Here is a 24,806-nt window from a genome sequence, read left to right as displayed (position 1 = left end):
GAGAGCAGCTCTATTAACGCTGGCAGGGCTAGGAAGGAGCAGTGCGGTGTTCTCTTGAGAGCCATGGTAGTCTTGGGGGCAGGTCTCTTGCCCCAGCCTTTGCTTGGGGAAGCTTGAGGCTTGGTTTATCCTTTCCTTGACTCTAGGCTTTGAGGAACTTGTGGAGGAGGGGATAATACCTCTTGGATTTCTGTGTCCCAAACCCCTCTGGATTTGTAGTTGCAATCTGCCTTAGAGCCAGAGTTAGTAAGAGATTAATCCTAGGTCTGGGTTTGGGATTAAGCCTACAGTAAGAGGAAGGAAGGAACTCCAGGATAGAATGCACAAAGGGGAAGGGCAGGGAAGATACCAAAAGTTTTGTGAAAATGAAGGAAGGTGAAAAGTCAAGTCCTAAATTTGCTTGTTAGGAAGAGTGAGGGAATCTTGTGCCTAGGAATGTACAACCCAATGCCTGCTTTTCACCACCTCTGCTTTCTGGAGTGTCCGTCCAGGTTTTTCGTACCATCTAAAGCAAATGCACCCACCCTTCCCATGAAGTGCCCACCTTAGGATTCAACCTCCTTCAGCCCTTCCAGCATGCAGATGTGCACGAAGATAGAAGCTGGGTGGAGGCTGGTGCCATCCTTGGAGAGCAGGTGTATGTGGCGGTAACCTGGAAAGGCACAGGTGGACAGCATTAGGCCGGCAGCCAGAGTTAGGGGGTTTGGCCAGGGGTGAAAGGACAGGCTCACCTTGTTGCACACAGGTCCAAGGCAGGGTGTACTGACCGACAAAGTCATTTCGGGATTTCCAGTTGTAATCCATTACCACAAAACGCAGCAGGGCCAGCTCAGGCACCAGCACCCGGAAGCATAGTGTTTGCCCCCAGTATGGATTAAAACCTGGGATGGAAGGGGGCGAGTGAGGGAGGGAGTGAAGGAACAGACTTTTTCTCTAGACCCATGCTGGGTCACTTTCCCTGTGTGCTCTCACTTAAGTTTCATAGGCTAAACTCAGGTCACTGGAAGTTATAATTGAGGGGCCAGGATTCAGACTGAAGACGTCCACGCCCTGGTTCTTCGTAGGGTTCCACACTGCCTCCCATGGAGGCGGGGGAGGGAGGGCGGTGACATGGACTATACTGAACAGAGGGCAAGATGGTAAGAAAGTAACAGTCTTGCTCCTCCCACCTCCCCCCAGCACCGTCCAGTCTCACCGTTGTTCTCTACATGGCTGGTTTCCTGCCGGGTTGTGTCTGGGCGAATGCCAAAGATCTCCACTCTTACCAGCGGATCCACAATGGACCCCTCTTTGGTCTTGTCCTCTTTGGGGAGTTGCTGACCACTGATGACCTGCAACAGTTCCTGCTCAGCCCAGCCCCACTGCAGTTCTCACGCTCCAGGGAAAGGGAAGAGAAGGGTGAAATGCCCAATCTCACTCTCTAGCTTTGGGTTTGCAAAGCCAATCCTCCATGGGTAATAGATTTTCTTCTAGTAATCTGTGTGCAATTTTTAATGCATTCAAGGAGAAGTTTAACAGGGTATAAAAGGTATGCTAATGACGGCATCCCCTTCTGTAGCATTTACTGTGCACCAGGCATTGTTGAAGCACTTCATTTCAACTAGTCACAACAACCCCGTGAGGTAGGTGGTAGCATTACCCCCGTTTTGCAAGTGAGGACACTAAAGTTGAGGAACTTGCCGACCACTTCACAGCTAGCAAATGGGTTTGAATCTAGGCAATAGGCTCCAAAGTCCATGCTGGTAACAATCAGGCTATCCTGCCTCTCCCAAGGAACTTGGCAGGCCTAGCCACCTCTTCTCCCTGCTTCTATCCCAAATATCCCAATTTTCTTCCCAACAGTTCTGCTTTCCATTTTACCTGGATTAGGAGGGTCTGGGCTTTGAAAGGGCTGATGGGCCTCTCCGGGTGGAAGGAACTCAGGGTATCACGTAGGAAATCTGGCTTCAGCACATAGCCACAGCCACCGTTCTGACGGAAGAACCCATCATAGATGTCCATCTCGAGCCCTGCAGTCTGCACATTCATAGCCACTGGGGCCCCAGAAGGAGAGAAGGGAAGGATTTACCTTGGGGCCATCTAGCCTCTCATCGAGTTAGAAAGACATATTGAGTATACAAGGGCCCACAAGGAATACCTCCACAGATATTTCCCAGCCTAGCACTCTTTCAGCATTCCCTGGCTCTACGGTCACCCAGGAACTTAATGCCCACTTGTTGCTCTTCCACTTTCTCTTCCCTGTCCTAACTGCCCCCTCACCCATCTGGCAGCCTGCATTCCAGAATTCCTGGGGGTTGTAGTTGGATGAATCTGTCCTCAGACCACTGGGATACACACGGCTTAACTGCCAGATGTTATGCTGCACAAACTCATTGCCTGTAAAAAGGGCGTAGGTAGAGAGATGGAAGTGGGGTGGGTGTTCCCCCTTCCCTGGTCCCAAGGTCCCTCCCACCAACCTCACTCCCCTCCCCAGCATCTCCCCCAGCTTCTCCCCAGAGCTTTCAGCCCTATAACTCATGCCTCCTCCCCCATGCCTGCTCTGAGGAGTGCCCTAGCTCCCTGATCCCTCCTTAGCTCCCTTGGATTCTTTCTTAGAACTCATCTGCTTGCCCATCAGACCTGACCCTACCAATCCCATTTCTTCTCTGTCCCTCCCTTTTGGTCCTGACCAGCCTCCTTGATGAGGCTCTTGGCCTTGGTCTCAGAGAAAGATGATAACTCATAGAAGTGGTAGTGCTCCCTCGAATGAGTGAAGCTGTAGAATGGGACAGTCTTTGTGTAGACAACCAGGGCAGAGAGGGATGGACACAACATGGACTTGGATTTCTGGAAAAGGAGAAAGAGAGGAAGATGGAATCGAACCATGAGCAATCTGAGAGGAAAGAAGCCAATGGCCACAATCTGCACTTCCCCACCCAACCTAAGCCTCTGCCCACTGCCTCCCCACTGCATCCTCCCTCCTGCCTCACCTGCTTGGGAAAGAGAGGGAACCCAGGCTTGGGAAGAGGAGCCTGGACCATAATCTGACAACAGAGAGACGAACAAAACAGCGGGCACATCACAACCTGGGGATGGGAATGGGAATAAAGACTCTCTACGAATACTGATGGGAATAGTTTCGGCCTCGGGACTTGAAGAGTCTGTTCTATATTACTTTCTGGATAACATGTTTTAAATGTATTATCATTTTTAAACAGAGAGGTGTCAACCTCCCTGCCTTTCTTCTTTTAAAATAAGTTGTTTATTTTTGGTTAAAATGTACTTGAACCCAGACAGGTATGTCAAGGTATGCAAATGATCATGGAAGTCACATGTGGGAGGATGTGAGGGTCCCAGGGTAATACTTTTAGACTTATCTCCTGCATTCCCATTTCCATCCCTGGACATGGCAACAGGTTAGACACCACAGCTCCAGAAAGAGCCAGTGTAAGCTCAAAGTCAGCTGAGCCAAGCAAGTGCACATGAGAGACAAATGCAGACATCAAACCAGGGCCTTGGTGGTCCCACAAATGGCACCCCGTCTCCACAGGGAGCCAAACCTCTCAACCACAGCCTTGTCAGAGACTTTGCCTTCCCCACCTCTTCCTACACCTTCTCTATGGCTATTTTTGGCTCCACCTGAGACTCACCTTCTCCAAGAAGCTTTCTCTAACTAAGCCCCCATTAGCTGAGGTCACAGCAGTCACTCCAATAAGCTCTACTTACCCAATATAAAGAGGCAGCACACACACACACACACCCAGCAGTCACTTTCTTGCCTTTAAAGAGGCTGAGCAGTAGTACAAAGATGTCTCAGGAGTCACCTGGGAGACCCAGGATAGAACCGAACAGGCACCTCAATTAGAGTGACTGCATTTATCTATTTTACATACTGAGCTTCCAGAAAAAATTTCATTAAAAACTATTTCATGGCCCAAAGAAGCTGGAAAGCCACTGCATCCATTCTTATTCCTCTTGCATTGGGGACAAGAGGCATTTTGCTCCTTGGCCTTCTACCCTGCCTGGCTCGAGTCTCTTCATACGTGGGCTCTCAGCTTGTGATAAAGTCTGACCGAATGCCAGAGCCAAGACCACTCTCCAGGCCTACCTTCTTTTTGTCTTTACTGCGAGGGCTCAGCTCCTGGGTCTCAGGCTCAAACTGGGACTCCAGCTCCAGCTCAGCCTCTTGCTCCCCCTCTAGTTCAGTTTCTAGCTCTTCCTCCTCTTCCTCTTTTTCAAGATCCTCCTCAGTTGTCTGTAACTTCTTCCCCTTTACCAGGATCTTCTTCCGAAGCTCCTAGGGGACAAAAATGAAGGGGCCTGGCTACCTGTCTTCTCTGGGACCCTCATGGGATCATGCAGATCCTATTGTTCTCATGGGGCCACCTCAAAGGCAACAGAAGTGAGTGAGTGGTCAGAAGCTCCCACAGGAAGGCTGCTGGATACATGCAGCAGGGATTTTGTATTGTTAAGCAAACCTGTAATGTCTTTATCCATATGGAAAAAAATAAATGGGGACCCCTACCTCACATTTGACACATGCAGATTCCTCATACATTAAAGATCTACATGTAAATATAAAGAATATTAAAAGAAAATTGCCCTGGCCGAGCGGCTCAGTCGGTTGGAGCATCATCCCATGCACAGAAAGGTTGCGGGTTCCATGCTCCAGCAGGGCATATACGCAGGTTGTGGGTTCGGTCCTGGTTCAGGGCATGCAGGGGAGGCAACTCACTGATGTCTCTCTCTCTCTCCCCTCCACTCTCTCTCTGAAATCAATGAAAATGTATCTCCTCGGGTGAGGATTTTTTTTAAAAAGGATTTTAGAAGAAAATAGATCTTTTTCTACCTTTGTGAGCCCTACAGCACCAGCATGAATTGGGGTTTTCAGATGGGCAGTCATTCTCTTTCACAGGTGAGAAAACAAAGAGACCAGTCACTTGTTTGAGATGGAAATATTAGTGGCAGAGCCATGTCTTCACCCCACATCTTCTGACTCACTTCATTCAAAGATCTATTTGGTATCAGCTTAAACAGAAGACACCAGGAAGCAGTAAGTGATTACTGTCGAATTATTTTGAACGTCCCTGAGAAGTCGTAAAGCCCCTGAGACCTTGGAGATGATATTCCACCCAGGATTGCCTTCAGACAATGAGTAGGGCCAAACAGCTGGAGAAGAAGTGAGGCGTGTGAAAATCCATCCAGGAAGCCATTTCCATTCTGGAATAAGGTTGGCTGTTTCGTGCACTATGGTGTCTCAGAAGTTCTTTTCTCAAAAAAATTTCCCAGAGCATTAGTATCTTTAACATTTAAAAAATTGTTATATATTTGGGGTGGGGTGGAGGGATGGGGAGAAAATGCAGACAATTGTAACAATAAATTTTTTTTTTAATTTTAAAAATTGTTATATATCAATAAAATTTTTAAACCATCAAAGTGGTTATTGATTAAGTCAAAAGAAGAAAACAGACCTTTCTTAACTTTTTTTTCATATTTGCTATTATGAATCACCTCACTACTGGAGTTATTTGTGGCTCTTCCCTTATACTGTTGGTAGGAGTGCAATTTGGTGTTTTTTTCCAGAGGGCAAGTTGGCAATAACAACCAACATGTCAACATGCAAACTCTTCAACCCAGCAATTTTACCTCTAGGGATCCATCTCAACGAAAGAAAGAACAAGTGGGCAAAGCTGTGCATAAAAGTGAAAAAGTATAAACAACCTGAATATTTACCATTTACTGCTTACATCTACCATCAACTGGTTGCATAAATTATGGTCCATAACATTAAATGGAATACCATTGAGCTGTTTAAAAGGAAAAAACTGATACATGAAAAGACATCCATGCTATATATTACATGTGATATAAAGGGCTATAGAAGATACTCCCGTTCACTTTGTAACAGCTGATGTACAGTATTATATTATCATTCACTTTTTTTAAATGTGAATATATATACACATATATGTTTGTATAAGCATTTAAAATCTATTGACAGCAGTTTTGGACAAAGGTTGAGATTTTGGTGGGGAGATTTCTCTGTCTATATTGTTGGTTTAGTCTACAATTATGAACTACCAGGAAAAAAATTAAGATACTTCCATGGAAAAACTAAAAGTAAAGTAAATCATGATTTAAAATTTAGAGAACTATAAATAGAAGTCTGTGTTCAATTAGATTTTTTGTAAATTAAAGTTCTCTCTGAGGGTACAAAGGACAAGATGGTCCATCTAAGGGTGAGAAGAAGGGAACAACATGGAAGAGGCAAAGGGCGGGGGGACAGGGAAGCCACAGAAGAGACTGGGCTGGGGAAGCAGATCCCTACCTCAGGCGAGGGCAGCTGAGTGGGCAGCAGCCCATCCAAGGTAGTACTCAGCAGCTGTTCCCCCAGGATCTCGGTCAGATGGTGTGCTATGATCTCCTGCTGCTCCCAGCTGCAGTGGTTCTCCAGGGACAAGATGACTGGATAGTCTGATGTCTGATGGGGAGAGAAGGATAGGCTGGAGCTGGAGTTCTAAAGCCTGGAACCTCCTTGCTTCTCAAGGCCCACCTACTTACACACTCAACTGAGTACCCTGATTGTTAAACTCTTCTGACCCCATTCCAGGCCTCAGGGAGGTCTTGCTGGACCTGGAGCCCACTTCACATCTAAAACTCACTCTCGGGATCCCAAAACAGACAACTGTCAGGCCCAACCCCAGGTCCCTCTGGGACCTTTGAGTTCTCAGGTTCAGAGTGGAAAGGCCAGGCCATTGCCCTGGTTACTCTCAGGCTTTCATCTCCAGGTTCCTATCATCCCCGGCCCTGCCCACCACTGTGTCTGTTTCCCTACCCACCCTCTCTCAGATAGGGGACAGAAGTTGTTAGAAGTAATAGTTACTAATCTCTAACAATTACTTCTATGACGACTAATTACTAGGAACACAGGTAACACTTATATATAATAATCCCTTAATATTTGTCTGATGCTTCACAGTTAAAATCTTTTTCTTATATGCCATTTGATATAACCTCCCCTTGTCTCTGCACCCTCCCCAGAGCCAGCCACTCTTTCCTCAGGTCCTCTTGCCTCACCAGCATTCCCATCCTGGGGCTCCTACCTGGAAGGCATACTGTGCAATAGTGGCCACAACTTCTTTGAACAGGATACGGGAGGTCAGGGTGTGTCCATGGTAAACAACAGGTTCCCCACTAGGTCCGTCCCATATATCCACCTCCACACAGCGGCACCCCCGCTTCAGGGCCCTGAAAGAATGCCAAGCCCCCAGGAACAGAAGGGGTCACTCTCTGACCTCCCCACTACAGATAGAACAGTGCTCACAAGCACCTGTCAAGATCCCTTCAAGCTACACCTCCATGGATCATTCTCTGTCCACTGGCACGCATCTACAGCTCACACTAATCTCTAACACCCCCCATCAGCCCAACTCATATCGTTCGTTGGCAAGCCATCCCATACTGCCTCATTGTGCTTCTGGGGGTTCTGGTTGTATTTCATCATATAACACCTGAGTTATTCAAATTCTCAGTAAATTTATTTTCTCTACTAGACTTCCTAGGGCAGAAACTATATGTTTCATTCATCTTTGTATCCTCTGAAGCTACTAGATCAGCAGCAACTGCAAAGATATCTTGACTATTCAATCTAATCCAATGAGTTATCACAACATAAGCTGGTACAATTTACTAGCTATTGACACATAGATTATCTCATTGAATCCTCCCAACAACCCAGAGAATAGACACTGTCATCATCCCTATTCCACAAATGGGGAAAATGAGGTATAGAGAGGTTATATATTTGGCTCCAGACTACCACGTGGGGGAGCTAGGATTTGACCTCAAGTGGCCTGACTCCAGAGCCTATGTTTTTAAGTCCTATGCTCTACTGCCTCCCATTTAACATTTAGTTTATTTATGTATTTAAAATAGATCTGTCAGGACCTCTGAGTTCCAAGAGAGTTTCATAGCCTCTGAAAGAGAGAAAAGCTCTATTTACCTGGAGGGTTTGACACCACTCTCCCATCAGTCCTCATTATCTCCTCCAAGTCTCTCGGGTATCCAGGGATCCTCAGGCCCCAAACCCACCCCCCACAACACCTTTTCCATTCCCGTATCCACTGACAGTGCCCTCAACTTCCCACAGATGTTCCCTTCTCGTGAGCTCCACCCGCCCACCCCCACTGCACCGTATATATCCCTCGACGCTGCTCTGGCCACAGATCTGGTCCCCCACCAGGTAGGTGTTGTGAGAGGAGTTGATGTAGTAGTGGCTCAGGGGGTGAGTCATGTCCTGGAATATGGGGAGGCAGGATGGGCTGAAGATGTCTCCATCCTTCGAGCAGAGGTAGCTGAGGAAGCCATCCATGCTCAGCACGTGCCGCAGCTTGCCTGAGGTGTGGAGTAGGGGGACACTGGAGTGAGAGAACTCTGAATGGGAGCCCCCAGCACACCTACCGCCAGTCTACCCCACCCCTCGCCAGGGTGCAGCCTGCCAGATGGTGTCCTCTCCCAGTCTCCAGATCCCAAACTTGCCCCCTCTCAGTGTCTGTCACTTCAATCATCCCCACCCTCGGAGAGTGTTAGAGCTACAAGGGGAGTCATTACAATCATCCGAGCTCGGTGCTGTCCAATAGAACTTTCTGCAGTGATGAAAACCTTCTTCTATTCTACACTGTCCAGTGGGGTAGTCTATAGACACATAGGCCCCTGAGCAAATGTAGCTGTGTGACTGAGGAACTAAATATTAAATTTTGTTGTTAGTTCATTAAATTTAGCAGTCACATGGAGCTTATGGCTACCACAATGGACGGTGCAGTATTCAGTCCCAAGAGGTAATTTTATAGACAGGGAAACTGAGGCCCAAAGAGAATCCAAGTCAAAGACTTGCTAACGACATGACCAAGGTACCTTTGTTTTATTCCCTGGCCTGTGTAGGTGCTGCCAACTGTGACCGGAGGGTCTCTTCCTATTGTCAATTCCATGTGGAGTTTTGAGGAATGTCTGTCCAGCACTGCTTTGGACTACACTTTCTTCAAGGGCAGAGTCCTGTCACTCCTTCCATAGCCCTCACCCATTTCGGCATGGGCTTCATGTATCAACAACGATGACTAATAGTTATTGAGTGCTTGCTCTACGCTGAGGATGTTATTTGTAGCACATCTCTTATGCTCTCACCAACGTGATGAGGTAGATGTGACATAATCTGCCTTGAGAGGTTAGGTGACTTATCCTAGGTCGCATAACCAGTGAGTGTAGGGATTTGAATCCAGGCAGCCAGGGGTCACACCCCATGCCCCTGGGCTGTGCAGTCTCATGAGGGTAACATCGCCGCAGGGGGGCTCCTTTGGGAGGAAAAACACTTAGACTCTCACACCCAGCTTCCTTGATCCAGGTGTGACAGGCCTGGAGATGGTGGAGAATGGCAGGAAGTTTCATTCTTTACAGTAAGTAATACATTGAATCACTAGATTAAGTCAACAGTTGCCAGTTACTTTCATATGTGTTATTTCATTTGATCACAAATTATTTTACAAATGAGAAAACTGAGTCTCAGATTAAGCAACTTGCCCAAGGTACTCAGTAAGAAGCAGAATGGGGACTTGCCCAGGTCTCTTGACTGATACTCCCTGCAGTCGGAGTATGGTATCTGATAGTCCAGGGCAAGGGAAGGGTAGAACAAATGTAACTGGTGTATACTGGGTCCTGCACTGGGGATAGAAGACCCTATTTTTAACCCCGTGGCACTCCCCTTCTATGTAGTTTGCTGAAACGATTGCTCTCAGAGCCCTTTCTTCTCTGAGCACCCACGTGAATCTGAATCACCGATCCCAGCACTTTCTGCTTGACCCTCAAGTGCACGAGCACATCGTCCTCATCTGACCTACTGCCGTATCTCTGGTACCTAGCTTAGGTCCTGGCACACCGAGGTACGCAATAAGCACTAGCTGAAGTAGTCAGTGAATAAATGAATGAAAACAAGTGGAAGACGAGCACTGGATGGTGTGACTCAGTAGACTGAGTGCCAGCCTGCGGACTGCACATCGATGTTTCTCTCCTTCTCTTTCTCCCTCTCCCTCTCTAAAAATAAATATAAATATTTTTAAAAATATTGATTTAAAAAAGAAGTGGGAGTTGAGACTTCAGAAACTTGGGTCGCTGGTCCAGCTCTCACTCATCTCATCTCTAATTCTCATTCTCAAGAGAGGCACCAAGAATCAGATGACCTGGGTTTGAATCCCAATTCCTCATCTCATTAGCTCTTGCCTTTGAGCAAGTCATTTAATTGTTCTAAACGTCAGTTTTCCTCTTTTGCACAAGTGACTTAATAGTAGAACCTACTTCAATTGATCATGGGAAGAAGTAGAAGAGAAAGGTTTATGTATTCTTTAGCAAAGGCCCAATCTTGATTTACAAGGTTGCAGTGAGGACTAAATGAAATCAGGCATGTGAAGGTGGCTTGTAAATTATTTATTATTAATAATGTAAATTCCTCACATTCTGAAGGGAATGGAGAACAGGAAGATTTACAAGGTTTTAGTGAGGACTGAATGAAAAAAAGGGGTAGGAAAGCACCTTGTAAATTATTTATTATTAATAATGTAAATTCCTCACATTCTGAAGGGAATGGAGAGCATAAAAATGTCACTAAATGGGCATGGAGAAAGGTTTGAGGGCAGAGAGGGCATATTTCAGCTGTGTTTGTTAAAAGCTAAATGATTGGCCTCATCATCATCCCCCTCAGCCAGGGGATGACTAGCTTCTTAGGGCTTTCAGGGGCTTAAAGACTTCAAGAACCATCTGGTAAATTTGGAGAAAGCCCAGGAAAGGGCAGAGAGCCAGCATTTAAAGAGACAGCAAACAGGCACCATGAAGGGAACTAGCAGAAAAGGAATCATATGCACTAGAAGAGAACAGGCCAAAGCAAGAGAACTGAGGATTATCTGTTTCCATTGAGGCCAGAGGCTGCTATCAGGAAGGACTTTCTGCAAGTGAAGGATGTACAACATGAACATGGAGGAGGAAAAGGGTCTTATGGAATGTTCTTCCTCCTGAGAGAGCCAGTATCACAGAGGAGACTCCTGCCTTATCTAGGCAAGAAGTGGCTGCTCTCCTTCCAGAGGAGTGGTGGAATGAGATGAAGGTGATTGGACAGGGGAGCAGGGTAGGAATGGAATCAGCCTTCCTTGAGTTAGGCAGCAGGCTGCTGGTCTCTGGACCTTTCCTGTCACGGTCCCCCTCCCTACGCCCACGTATGGTGCCTCTGCTCTGGGCCCCTTACCACTATCTGAAGGCTCATAGCGGTCGATGAGTTCCAGAGCCAGATCAGAAGCACGATCTCCTTCTTTCTGCTCCTCTCGGAGGAAATCCACAAATTCCAACAGGGTCAGCTTCTGCCCATCAGCCGAAAAGTTTTCAAACAGTTCGTGCACCTCAACACGCTTAGTCAATGCCTTATAGAACTCTATAAATTCTTCTCCCTCCAGAGTATCAGATTGGGATGTGTCTGCCGCCTGCAGGAGGGGTTAGAGGTGAGTAGACAGGCCCTTGAACAGCACACTTCATGGCCTTGACTTGTCTTTAAGAACAGTCTTACTGACAGATGGATCAAAACATGTAAATAAAGAGCCAAATTTCAGCCATAGCATTTGCTGCTAGAGAAAATTTTCAACTAGGAACAGTTGAAATGCCCCAAATGTCCAAATATTCCTCCTCCTATTTATTCCAGGTGGAGTTTTCCACTGTGCCAGGCACCTGTGGAACTCTGGCCATGGACAGAGAGATCCTTGAGGTCTGATGTAGTAACATATTATTATTTGCCTTTCATGAGGTTATAAATCACCTTTCTGACAAGACTGAATAGAAAGAACCACGGCCTCCACTTCCCATTGAGCCTGGCCTAGTGCTCAGGCATATAATAGAAATTTAGTAAATGAGTGTTGTCAGGTAGGGTCAGAGTACTTCTGGTCAAGTGAGACTGTGGCTTTGGCTGGCTTCTGCCAATCCTTCCCCAGGAGACTCACCTGGAAGAGCTGAAAAGCATATTCTGGTTCCATTTCCACATTCATCAGGTGTAGTAACCGCTGGACTTCTTGGAAACTCATTCGACCATCCTGGTTCTTGTCTCCGCGCTGGAACCAGTCACTCAGCCATCCAGGTCTGAGTCAAGGCAAAAAAGCACTGCGTGTGTGTTTGTGTGTGCATGTTCATCTGCTGACATCTCTCCCTGTCTTTGCTGCCGGTCTGTCCTCCACATCAATTCATTTTCCACATTAGCTTCCAGAATAATCTCCCCAGAGTACCTATCTGTCTCATTCCTGTGTGGCTCTGGTGCCTGCAGGGACCTCTCTGTTGCCTGCAGAAAGCCCAGATACCTTAACATGGAAGTTAAGGTCTCCTGTGCCCGCATGATCTGGCCCCAACCCAGTCTTCTCAACACATGTCTGTCCTTTCTGTACTTTAGCCAAACCCCCAACTCCCTGCTGTCTGATGTCCCAGCTCTCCAGCTCTTCAATTTCCTCTCTCTAGGCCTTTACTCGTGCTGTTCCTTCAGGCAGGAGCACCTTTCCCTCTCTCTCTCTCTTCATGTTCAAATTCTATTATGTTCAAGGCTCAGCTAAAATACCACTTTCTCCCTAAAGCTGTCTCAGAACCCTCTCAGGTAGAATTAAATATGTCTCTTTCTTTGGGACACCCTCAAATAATCTAAGTATCATAACAGTTCCATGGTACTTATTTATACAAGTCCATCCTCTCCACCGACAAAAACAATATGAGTCTCCTAAATATTTGTATGTCTAAAGCCTGGCATGGTGCCTGATACATTCTGCTTAATAGATGGTGAATGAATGAATGAATGAATGAATGAACGAACGAGGCGTAGGAGGTGAATACAATCTAGGAAATTTGAAGTGGGTCAATACCACTGAGCCTTCTAAGGGGTGGCTTCCCACCCCTGTAGTAATTAATGCCACTGGGATCTTCCGTTCAGCTCTCAGGATCAGTACCTTGTTTGGTCCTTGGTCTCTTGCTGTCCCTTCCCCCAATCTTAGGGGCCTGATTCTTGGCCAACCTCTTCCTGACTATGCCTTTGTCATCTCGAACCTTGATTCCTCCTTCACTATTCTCAGTCTCATATCAGCCTGAGCTGCCCCTACCTACCGCATCTGAAGTCTTGGGCATCCCTAACCCTACCCCCTTCCCACCTGTTCCTAGCACTGTAGCGTCTGTTCCTTCAGTGACCCCTTGCCCCCACACTAACTCCATTCTGCTGATACTGATCCAGCCGCTCCTGTTGGTCCATGCTGGTGACAAAATCCACCAATAGCTGGAGTCCCTGCATCCAGATCTGGGCCTCCTCAACACTGTTGGCCACCAGGTCCAGGTTGGTGCGGCGGCCATGGAAGACGATGGTGAAGCCCTGCTCCAGGGGGAATTCCTCTGCTAGGCTGCGCAACAACTCAGACTCATGGCCCTTACGCACTGTCTCCACATCGGAAATTGAGACTGCCGGAGAAGAGCAGGTGGGGGAACTGAGCAAGAGAGTTCACCGAATTGTAGGGGTTAAGAGTCAAGGACCATTACTCCCGTCTTCACTGTGAAGCCACAGAGAGAAGGAACCCCAGCCTCCAAAGGCTGAAACCCCAAAAGCTTTAGTATAGGGAGATGCAAACCTCAGAGATTCAGGATTCCACATGAATCACTGCTGGGTTCTCAGGCAGCGTGGCAAGGGGCCTGTGCTGGGAATGGCAAGACCTGGCTTCCAGCTGCCAGCTGGCAGTATGACACAAACAAAATAACTTAATCCTCAGTGTCCTCCTCTTAAATAAGGGATGGTCCCTTCCATGGCCAGTGTACATGACAATCACAAAAGGACTGGAGAGGCTGACAAATGGAAGCACAGTTGCAGGATAGAAGCAGTTACACTGAAGCATGAAATGCCCAATTTCCATTCTCCCATTCTGGGTTTGGAGGGCTTCCTCTTTCCAGAGCAGAGGGAGACAGAGAAATCCTTCCACGCCCTTTCCTCAGCTGGGGGTGGTGTGGATTGTGAGCTTTGATTATGCCTCTAAAGCAGACTCTCTTAGATGTTCCTGTGACCAGATTTATAGACAGATCATAAAGTGTTTAGCCAATAGAACGCACATTTTGGATGCGTTTATGATATTTTAAAATATTCAACATAATAACTAACATTTATTAAGTGCATCTGGTTTCAGGTCCCATGCTTTAAACATTAATTTACTGAGTCCCTATAACCTACTAAGCAGGTACTGTTTAACCCTCACTTTACATGAGGAAACCGAAGCTTAGTTTAAATAACTTGTCTAAAGCCACTCAGCTAAAAAGTGGCAGAGCCAGGGCTTTGCGTGGAATTCCCGAGATCATGCTCTTACTATAATAAAAAACCAACATATAAGCTATGACCTATTGAGCCTCGTTATGTGCCAGTACTCTTCTAAGCCCTTCACACGCAATAACTGATTCAATCCTAATAACAGCCTTAAGAGGCAAGTGGTGTTGCAATTCCCATTATATAGGCTCAGATACAGATACAAGCGGGACAAAATGAGGACCCATCATAGGACACTGGTCCTTCTCCTGTTCTCAGGCTGCTGGGCTCCTCAGGATTCTACCCACCCACATGCCCACCCCCTCGCTGTCCATGCCACTCACAGCTGGCCTTGGCTCTGCCTCCAGCCTGCCGGGCATGCCAGACTGACATGCCATCTTCCTGAAGTCGGAAGTATCTTAGCTTCTTCCAGATTTTGGATCTCACTTTGCGCATCAGCGTGCCTTTCTGCATCAGCCGCACATCCTCATTGACAGGCAGCCCTAAGCCAGGAGAAGCAGGAGCTGGATAGCTGACTAGGGAGGTGGAGGGCCCAGGAGAAGCTCTGGAACAGGGGTTCAGCCTCCTCCCCATCCCTGGGCTGTCTCCCCAAGCCCTCTTCTGCGAGGTACTCACGGCCTTGCAGCAGGGATGCCATCACTTGCTGCTCCACCAGCTGATGCCAGAGTCACCTAAAGGAGAAAGGAGGAGCAAAAGACTTTGGGTTAATCTTGGCAGTTTAGCCGATCAAGGAAGGAAGAGAAGTAAAACAAAGTTTCCTCAAATGCATCAGGGATTTCATCTAGATAATCTGTAGCTCTGTTTACTTCTGATTTGAATTTGGTGACTATGAGGCTTAGAGAGGCTAAGAAGCCTCCTTCAAATCACATGGGGATTCAGAATTTAAAGCCAAGTATGTCTGATTCCAGAACCTCTGCTGTTTCCCAAAGCTATCTCCAGAAAGGGCAAAACACGGGCTTTCTGCCAAATACCCCTCCTTTTCCCAATACCCCATAGTCCACAAGATAACCTTGTGTCATATTGCTCAGCTCCTCGTTATTAGGAACCACCATCTTGCTGGCTGTCCTTTCAGAACCTGGAATATCTACATCCTAGTCTTCTCTTCTCCAGGTGGAATCATCCTAGCTCCCCTATTCTGGAAGTCTCTCCACGCTCCCATGTAGATTATCCAGCCCCTACCTACAGTGTTTCTTTTGTCACTCCTGCTTGGTGCTGCATGTAGCTAAATAAGCCATCTTCTACCTTCACATGGTAAAGCATATTTTATGCTCCTTTTCATAACAGTTATTCGCACAGTTTTAACAGACCATCTAAATTACAGTCTCAGAAATGCATTTTTAAGTTTTTCTACCTATTAAAAAAAGAGTACTTCCTTTATGATATATGCTAATTTAGGACCTGGTTTCTTTGTCCTAGTAAGTAACAACAAACTTCCCTTGGAAAGAAGTAGAAGATTTGATATATGGCCACTTTGATTCTAGCCCTGCCCCAATAAGAAATACACAATTCTTGACCAAATCATCATGAAACTGGCAAAGCCGAGGAACATAAACCTCTATGCTTTTATATAAGCGAAGGATCTACACTTGAACAGAAATTTTGTGCTTTTTCTTGACGAGTCTGGTTAAAGGTTTGTCAATTTTGTTTATTTTTTCAAAGAACCAGTTCCTGGATTTATTGATTCTTTGAATTGTTCTTTTAGTTTCTGTGTCATTTAATTCTGCCCTGGTCTTGCTTATTTCCTTCCTTCTCCTCACTCTGGCTTTGTCTGTTGTTGTTCCTCTGGGTCTTGCACAGGTAGGGTTAGGTTGTTTATTTGAGATTTTTCTATCATTTTTAGGTAGGCCTATATCACTATGAGCTTCCCTCTCCGGACTGCCTTTGTTGTGTCCAATAGGCTTTGAGTTGTTGTGTGTTCATTTCCATTTGTTTCCAGATATTTTTTTATTTCTTCTTAGATCTCATTGTTGGCCCATTCATTATTTAATAAGACGTTATTCAGTCTCTATGTATTTGAATGTTTTTGAGTATTTCTCTCAAGGTTGGTTTCTAGTTTCAATCCATTGTGATCCCAGCGCATGCTTGATATGATTTCAATTTTCTTGAGTTTGTTGAGGCTTGTTTTGTGACCTACCATGTGCTCTGTCTTTTTTTTTCAATAGATTTTATTTATTTATTTTTAGACAGAGGGGGAGGGAGAGAGAGAGGGAGAGAAACATCAATGTGTGGTTGCCTTTCGTGTGCTCCCTACTACGGACCTGGCCTGCAACCCAGGCATGTGCCCTGATTGGGAATTGAACTTGTGACCCTTTGGTTTGCAGGCTGGCGTTCAATCCACTGAGCCACACCAAGCCAGAGCATGGTCTATCTTTTTAATTAATAAGTTTAAAATGCTGACATTGGTGAAAATCTAAAAAACTAAAAGAATCTCTGAGGTAGTCATTCAGTGAGTGTTCCATTGAAATAGCACGTGACTCAGCTCCCCATATTTTACAAATGAAAAAGTGGAAATCTAGAAATGTGATGTGACCTGTCTGAGGTCACACAGCATATTAGTACCCTCTGTCTCTTTAGTGGGAAGAACCCACAAAGCCACCTGGGGGGAACTAAGTCTTTGAGAAGAAGGTAGAGGTCAGTCAGTTTCCCTGACTGCAGGACCTCAGGAAGGCTTTCTCAATGAGTAGCAATGTGCAGGTGCCCAGAGGGAGAGGGCAAGGCTGGTGATCAGTCTGTACCAAAGTGGGAAAGAAAACTGAAGGCATGTCTCAGGAGAGAAAGAACCCTGCAACGGTTCCAAGAAGAAAAGGTTTTGCTGGCTGAGACCGAATATGGGAGCATGGCTGAGCAACCTCTGGATGGAAGAAGAGGCCCAGAGTGCTTCTTGGGAAACAGAAAAGCCTCTCTTCCTTTCTGGGTAGAGATGCACAGCTCGGAACCTGAGGCTTGCAAAAGCTATGTGAAGATTGAAATAGAAACAGGTTCCCCATTAAATATCTTAGGTCCTCAGACTGGGGTGGGGTGGGGGTGGGGTTAGCCTGGGGCTGAAGTCCAACCCCCCTCGCCAACATCCTGCCTTATCTCCCCTCTGAACTGCAGTTCCCATGTCTGTGGTATAGGGACACTGGGGTGGGGTGGGCCTTGGCCCTGGGAGAAGACAAAATTACCTTCCCTTCTGTCTGGGCCCAGGAGCCACACAATAATGTCCCAAAACATGGGAGACCTGAAAACAGAGCCCAGGCACCAGGATGCCCCTAGTTTTCTAATGCCACCTCCTCTCAGACTGACCTTAGAAAATTATTTTATCCTCTTTCGTCAAACTCTTCCAACCCCAGGGCATGGGATGTTCACATCCTGCTCCCATTCCTGAATCACTATTTTAACTATGTATCCAGGTGACATGTGGCCATCCATAAGAGGGTCAGTTTCAACACAGGGAGCTGTAGAATGTCAGAGCTGGACTTCATTTTACAGAGAAAGGGACTGAGCACTAGAAAGATTGTTGAACTGCCAGTCACCTAAAGAATTAAGTGACAGAACTGGGACAAGAACCACGGTCTCCATATGACCAGCTCAGAGATCCCCCCAAGACACTACACCTAGAAGGGGCTTCCTCTAGAAAGCAGGTTACAGCAAGGCTAAGAATCAATGAGGAATATCAAAGTTTTGTCTCTCCCTTCTGTCTTTTCCTATTTCCTCCGTACTCCACAAAACAGCCTTTCTTTTCATTCTTTTCATTTCCTTTCCTTTCCCCATCCTGTCTGACCCCCTCCTTTTCCTTTCTTCCCATCTCACTCTTTTCTCTCCTATCCTCTCTGCCTCCCTATTTGCTCACTTGTCAGCCTCTCTTTGCTCTCTTCTCATCATTCTCCCCACCACTTCTTCCTCTCTTTTTTCTGGTTCTTGGCCCTGGTGAGAATTTTGAAACTGTGGTCCAGTAGTACATCCCTCTGCTCAGCCTCTCTTTCCCCCGTATCCTAGGAGACTAACTAAACAAACTGCCCAGAGAATGCAACTTAGAACCCAGGTGTTCTAGGTCTTGGCTCTCCCTCTGGTGTGTGAAGGTGAAATGGGAAGGATGCTCACAGCTGAGACAGGTGCAGTTAGGAGAGAAGACACAAAGGATTTGGGAGCGGGAGCAAGAACAAGAGGCGAGGAGCAGAGGATGAAGACTGAGAGTAAGAGAGACCAGGTCTTAATAGTTCACTCATGGACATGGAGATCCTCGAGGATACAGACAATTTCCTCTGTACTATAGATGAGAAAACAGAGACACAAAATAAGGTGGGAAGTGGCCAGGGCAGCCGAGCAGGATTTAGTCCTCGCCTTCCAGGTGGCTTATGTCACCTAGACATGGACTTTGGCAAAATTGCAAACAGCATTACAGTGAAATCCAAGTGTCTCTGGTCTCTCTGAGGAGCAGGAAGGAAGAGAATCATTTTGTCTGCTCTCTTGCTTCTGAGAAGATTATGCCTGACCTGGTTCATATAAAGAGGACAAAATGGCTCCATCGTAGGTCATAGCCCTCAGAATGTTAGAGCTTGAAGACTCTTTTTTAAAAAGATTTTATTTATTTATTTTTAGAGGGCAAGGGAGGGGAGAAAGAGAGGGAGAGAAACATTGATGGGTTGCCTCTCACACCTGCCCTGACTGGGGACCAGAACTGCAACCCAGGCATGTGCCCTGACTGGGGATTCTACTAGCGACCATTTGCTTTGTGGGAAAATGCCCAACCAACTGAGCCACACTGGTTAGGGCCTCTTTTTTAACTTTTAAAAATATGTTTATTAATTTTAGAGATAGAGGAAGGCAGAGAGAGACAGAAACATCAATTGTTGCCTCCCATACGTGCCCCTACTGGAAATTGAACCTGCAACCTAGGTCTGTGCCCTGACTAGGAATCAAACCTATGATTTTTTGATGTACGGACAATGCTCCATCTAACAGAGCCACACCGGCTGGGGCTGTAGACTCTTTTATAACACATCTAATCTAGAGGTTCCTGGCTATATCAATATTCCCTGGAGAGTGTCTTAAAGCAGAGATTCCTTAGCCCCACCCCAAATATACCAGGTCAGAATTTCCACAGATGGGGCTCAGGTAGATTTATTTTTACCAAGCGCCTCTGATACACAGGCAAGTCAGGGAAGCCCTAAACTCCCTCTTTTCAAAGATCAGAAAGTTGGGGTCCAAAGTCACATACCTGGTTGATGGCAAAGTCGGGGCTAGAAGCAAGTGCTGTTCCTAGCACAGCATTGGGCATGCCAACAAACTGTCCTGGTCCATTGAGCAGGCAAAGAACAAGGAGGTATAGAACTTAAACCCTGGCTCTTTCCAGGGAAGTCTCATAACTCTCCCCCTATTGCCAGGGGTTTCTATACTCCCTGTGGGCCTTGGCCAACCCTCATTTGGTAATTCTCAACAATCTGTTAATGAGTGTGTGCTAAAGCACAACTACTCCAGTTCTCTCTTTCCTTACTGGGGTGGGGCTTACCTCTAAGAGGAAGCCCTGGGTAGCTAAGAAGTCCCACATAAAAAGGTGACTGACACCAGCCAGCAGGAAAACTAAGCAAAGAGGGTAAGCTAGAGAGAACCAGGAGGTCCGAGCCTGTAGACCTGTTCCGGCAAAGGAGTCCAGGGTGCAATTTAATCAGGGCGGATAAGCATGTGGAAGGCAGAGCAGAGCTTGGAGCAGCTGGCCAGAGCCTCCAGGCCCTTACCGTGTGCAGGATCGCAGTCCAGTGTCTGTGAGCTCCGTGGTGCTCTCCACTGTGGGATGAGGAAACCCAGACAGCTCCTTTTCTCCTTTGCTCCTCTTGCACTCACCGGTGTCCTCCCCTCTTCTACTGCAGTTTGCTGCCGTGACTGGCAGTTACAGCCAGAATGGAGTGGGGTGGGGAGAAGTGTGAGCTCTGTCCTCAATCCAGCCCACCCAACTCTTAAAGGCCCAGGACATTGGTCAGTGAGGGAGTCATGGGGTGGACTGGGTAGAAAAGGATTAAGGGGAGGGATTGGAGCACCGCATCTTCAGGGAGGAGGAGCCTGGCTGCCCTTCAGCTTGATGCCAGCCCTTACTGACCCCAATCCGGCCAGAGCTCTCAAAGTGAAATCCAAGGAGTGTCTGAGTTGCAGCGCTCCATGAATCACAGCTTTTCATTCTGGTTGGTTTCTCTCTGCATGTTATACAGCTGTCTTTGCCCTTATTTCATCTGGCTCCTTGCCATGGTATCTGTTTCTACCAGCCGGCCTGCTTGTGTGTCTCTGCATCCTGCCCTGTAGGGCACTCAGTCCAGCTCCGTGGCACAGGGAAAGAGAAAAATGGAATACGGTGGCAAAGCAACAAGATGAAGAGAAAGGGAGGAGAGAAATGATCTTAAGAGTGTAAAGGGGCAGGTTAGTATCTGTGTACATATTAGGCAGTCACTAAACATTTAAAAAATGTTACAGGAATTCATTATTCTTTACATTCATTCATTCCATGAGCATTTGTTCACTACCTCCAATGTGCAAGGACACACGTGTGTTTATAAAGTTATGTGCAGAAATGAGGCAGACTCCCGGTGTGTAAGAATCAAGGGCAAAAAAAAAGAGCACAAGACTGCGCAGACACCCAGCTGGGAAAGGAAGGTAATGAGATTTTTATAAGGGTGAATGAATAGGCAGCTGAAGCAGAAACCAAGACGGAGGAGACAGGACCAATTTAGGAGAGGAATAGGGGGTTGTAAAGGGCTCTGTTATGGCTCTGTACTTAACAGTGAGAAACTGAGGCCCAGGGAACTTTAGGCAGTGTCCTGGACTCACATATCAGCAGCAAAGAAAACCAGCCCCTTGCACTCTCCTAAGCACTGTGAGCGGGACCGACTTTTACTCTGTTTTGGAAAGACTGCAGGGTATGGCTGCTTCTAGACCAGTGGGTGACAGTAAGGCAGCTGACAGCATAGGGCACAGCCCTGTACTTGGACTTCTGTGGGATCCTCTTCCAGTGAGGTGTGTCTTTACCATAGGCACAGAGTGAACTGACTGTATGAAATGACATGATTTTAAGTGTGCTGAGACCTGGCTGCCTCTAATGGCTCCCCCAAACACCCCTCAACTGCCTAATATTCTACCATTAGTGGTTATTTATAGCTAAAACTTTAGTCCCATTAAAATAAAATCCTCCTAAGTGATTACCATCAATGTCAGTATAGTGGCTACTTTTGGAGGAGGCAGGAGCTGTGATGGGATAAGGCGCAGAGCTAGCTTCCAAAATAGTTGGCCAAGTTCTATTTCCAATTCATTTTCTTTATGTAGTTTTCTATATCTGTGTATTTTATAATAAGAGGGTTTCAAATTTTTGTGATTAGTAATTTCTGAAGCCTTACTGTTTTTTTCACAATTTATTCCTAGGTTGTGTTTACCGTGGTTAAGTGAGAGCAGGTTTTGATAAATGAAGAAGAGTATACAGAGAGGGGAGGCAGAATAGGGAGGGGGGAGGAAGAAGGGGAGGCCATCATGGGGAGTAAAAAGATGAGGTGGGTATCAATATTTAAACTGCGCAGACTTTAGATTTACTTAATGGAGACCATGTTCTCCCGTTTCTACTTTCTCAACATCATTCTCACGTCCTTATTTTTCCACACTTCCCCTTCACATTCCCCACTCCTCTTCAACACTCCGGGATTACAAGTGGTTTGCCTCTTTCTGAGTCACTATTTGCTTCACCTAATTGCAGCCCAGCCTCCTTGCCTTCTGGGTGTTTTGTGAGGTGTATTTTCATTCATCCTGGGTTTCCTGGGAGAGACCAGACTCAGATATTGTTTCAGCGTCCTCATAAACAGTGATCTCGGATCACATGTTCTGATTTTAGGGGCAGGCCCTTGGAGACCTTCACAGGTTGGAATAGCTCCAAAGAGTGGCTCAGAGCGCGCAGTGCAGGATGCTCTCTAGATCAGGAAGAGAGCAGACGGCCCCAGGCACAGGCACTGTCCATCCATCTGGTTTGGTTGTTCCTACTATCATACAGATGCTGGCCCTTCCCCCCAGGTTGTCTATTATTAACAGATCCAGGAACCTGATCCGGTGGCAGCAGCACAGGGACTTTTTGGGAACTGTGCCCAGGAAAGGCCTAGGAGTCTTAGATTTAAGTGAAGGTACAGCTGGCAGAGGAAGACCTAAACTCTATACTCTCACACTGCCCCCTGACAAGCCTACCCTCTCCTCCTGACACCCAGGAGAGACACCCTCGATATCTTTCTTTTGGGGACAGTCAGGCGAGGGAGTCAGAGACTAGGTAGTTTTCCAGCTCGTCCAGCCAAACTGCTCACACTTCTGAGATAAATCCCATCCTTTTGGTGGTCAAAAAGGCAACATAAAGTGTTAAATTTCATTTACAAAGTCAGTGAGGCTACCTGTATAATTAGAAGCAAGACAAATAACTTCGAAAGAACAGAGGATATACTCGTATAGCCATTTCTCCATTACAACACAGTTAAAAACAAATTAAAAAAACAAAAACAAACCCAAAACGAAGAAACAAGGAGGTATAAAATAAACCTGAGACTAAGATGATAGAAATTAGAATAAAATATGACATAATTTTACACATGAGGCCTTTCAGAAAAGGTCATATAACAAAGTATGTGTGTGCTATTTGTCAGACTCATGTATACAAAAGGCATTACTAAAAGGTTGAATGTTGAAGGACAGTATCTGGGAATGGGAGGACTCCAATTGTGTTCTTATTCAAGATTGCCTTGGCTGTTTTGGCACTCTACATATCCACACAAATTTTAGAATCAGCTTGTCAAGTTCTTCTTTTAAAGATTTTTACTTATTTTTAGAGAGAGGGGTAGGGAGGAAGAGAGGAAGAGAAACATCAATGTGTGATTGCTTCTCATGTGGTCCCCACTGGGGACCTAGCCCGCAATCCAGGCATGTGCCGACTGGAAATTGAACCGGTGACCCTTTGGTTCACAGCCTGCGCTCAGTGCATTGCGCTACACCAGCCAGGGCTTACTTATGATATTTTTGCAAGTTCATTTTGTCTTTACTGTACTTAGAAACATAGTTGTTTTGTATAATGACTTCGCAAAATTCACTTAGTTCTAAGAGTTTGTAGATTCTTTTAGATTATCTATATAAAGAATCATGTCGTGTTTTTCCCTTATAATCTTATCACACTGGTTGGGATCAGTATAATGGTAAGTGGAGGTATAATATGAACATCATTATCTCATTCCTCATCTCGTGGAGAATGATTTCAATATTTTATCAACACTGATTTCAATGAGAGATTTACTGTAGGGTTTGTTTGTTGGGTTTTTTTTTTTTTTGGATACTTTTTATTAAATTAAGAATGTGCCCTTTTGTTCCTGATTTTCAATGTTTTTCTAAAAGTCACAAATGAGCATTGAATTTTATATTTTTTTGCATTTAGATGATTGTATGATTTTTCTCATGTTGAGTATGTGGTGGGTTGCATTGGTTCAACTATTGTATTAATCTTGTATTCCTGCAGTAAACTCAAATTAGATATGATACATTATCATTTTTATATACTAGATTTAAAAAAAGATTTTACTCATTTTTAGAGAGAGATTGAGAGAGGGAAACATCAATGTGTGAGAGAAACATAGATTGCCTCTCACATGCCCCCAACCAGGGACCCAGACTGAAACCCAGGCATGTGCCCTCACTGGGAATAGAACTAGCAACCTTTTGGTTTGCAGGCTGGTGCTCAATCCACTGAGCCACACCAGCCAGGGCTATACTACTAGATTTGACTTGCTTATTCTGTCTGGGGATTCTATGTCTACATTTATGGGATTTTCACCTCCTGGTTTTCCTGATATCCTCAACAGGTTTTGGTGGATGGATTATACTGTTTCAAAGTGAACCGGATGTTCTCTTTTTAGTCTCTGGAAACTTATCAGATTGGCGACTATAAGATATAAAAATGTCCATTTTTCCATTTCTAATGTTCATACTGTTTTTTCCCAGTTTACTAAGGGTTTATCAATTTCATCGATGTTTTCAAGGGCATATTTGGCTTTGTTGATTTTATTGTACATGTTTTCTAATTTACTTTTTTTTTTTTTTTGGTATCCTTCCATTTTTTGAATTTGCTACTCTTCCAGTTTCTTGACATAAAAACCTAGATTGACTTCAGCCTTTCGTTTGCAATGTGCATTTAACGTATCTTTTAAATACTGTTTTATCCGTATACCAGATTATCATATGGCAAATCTTATCATTCAATTAACTTTTTTTCTAACTTTCCTTGTGACTTCTTCTGTGACCCAGGGGTTATTTAGAATTGAACTACCTGCTTTTTAATTTAATGTATTAATTGATTTCTACTTTTTAGGATCATGCATTTTAACTTGTATTGAATTTAGTGGGGTGACATTGGTTAATAAAATTATGTATAGGTTTCAGGTATACGGTTCTGTAATACAGCATCTGTATATTGTATTGCGTGTTCACCACCCCA

General features: G+C 45.6%; 1 protein-coding gene across 1 annotated transcript; it reads right to left on the bottom strand.

The window, feature by feature from the left end:
• Positions 1-2: 2 nt before the first annotated feature.
• PLCD4 (phospholipase C delta 4) lies at positions 3-20,330 on the bottom strand. The gene is made up of 17 exons (XM_045198191.3): positions 20,053-20,330; positions 14,951-15,006; positions 14,659-14,817; positions 13,260-13,488; positions 12,006-12,135; positions 11,264-11,495; positions 8,172-8,373; positions 7,083-7,227; positions 6,308-6,460; positions 4,088-4,276; positions 2,670-2,826; positions 2,260-2,376; positions 1,861-2,033; positions 1,196-1,331; positions 732-881; positions 545-652; positions 3-226 (listed from the first exon to the last, which is right to left on the bottom strand). Exons 2-16 carry the CDS (start codon positions 14,970-14,972, stop codon positions 546-548), a joined length of 2,301 nt encoding a protein of 766 aa, XP_045054126.1. The 5' UTR covers positions 14,973-15,006; positions 20,053-20,330; the 3' UTR covers positions 3-226; position 545.
• Positions 20,331-24,806: the final 4,476 nt, after the last annotated feature.

Source organism: Desmodus rotundus, chromosome 2 (genome assembly GCF_022682495.2).
Source record: "Desmodus rotundus isolate HL8 chromosome 2, HLdesRot8A.1, whole genome shotgun sequence".
Lineage (NCBI taxonomy): Eukaryota > Metazoa > Chordata > Mammalia > Chiroptera > Phyllostomidae > Desmodus > Desmodus rotundus.
Note: the sequence above shows the minus strand (reverse complement) of the source record. Positions and strands in the feature narration are given on the sequence as shown.

Excerpts from the sequence above, each read along its gene's own strand:
- PLCD4 (XM_045198191.3), bottom strand. The coding sequence starts at position 14,972 with ATGGCATCCCTGCTGCAAGGCC. Across the intron at positions 12,136-13,259 it reads CAACAGGAGCGGCTGGATCA|ATGGCTGAGTGACTGGTTCC; the intron begins GTATCAGCAGAA and ends ACTCAGACCTGG. Across the intron at positions 2,034-2,259 it reads GAATGCAGGCTGCCAGATGG|TGGCTATGAATGTGCAGACT; the intron begins GTGAGGGGGCAG and ends CTGGGGCCCCAG.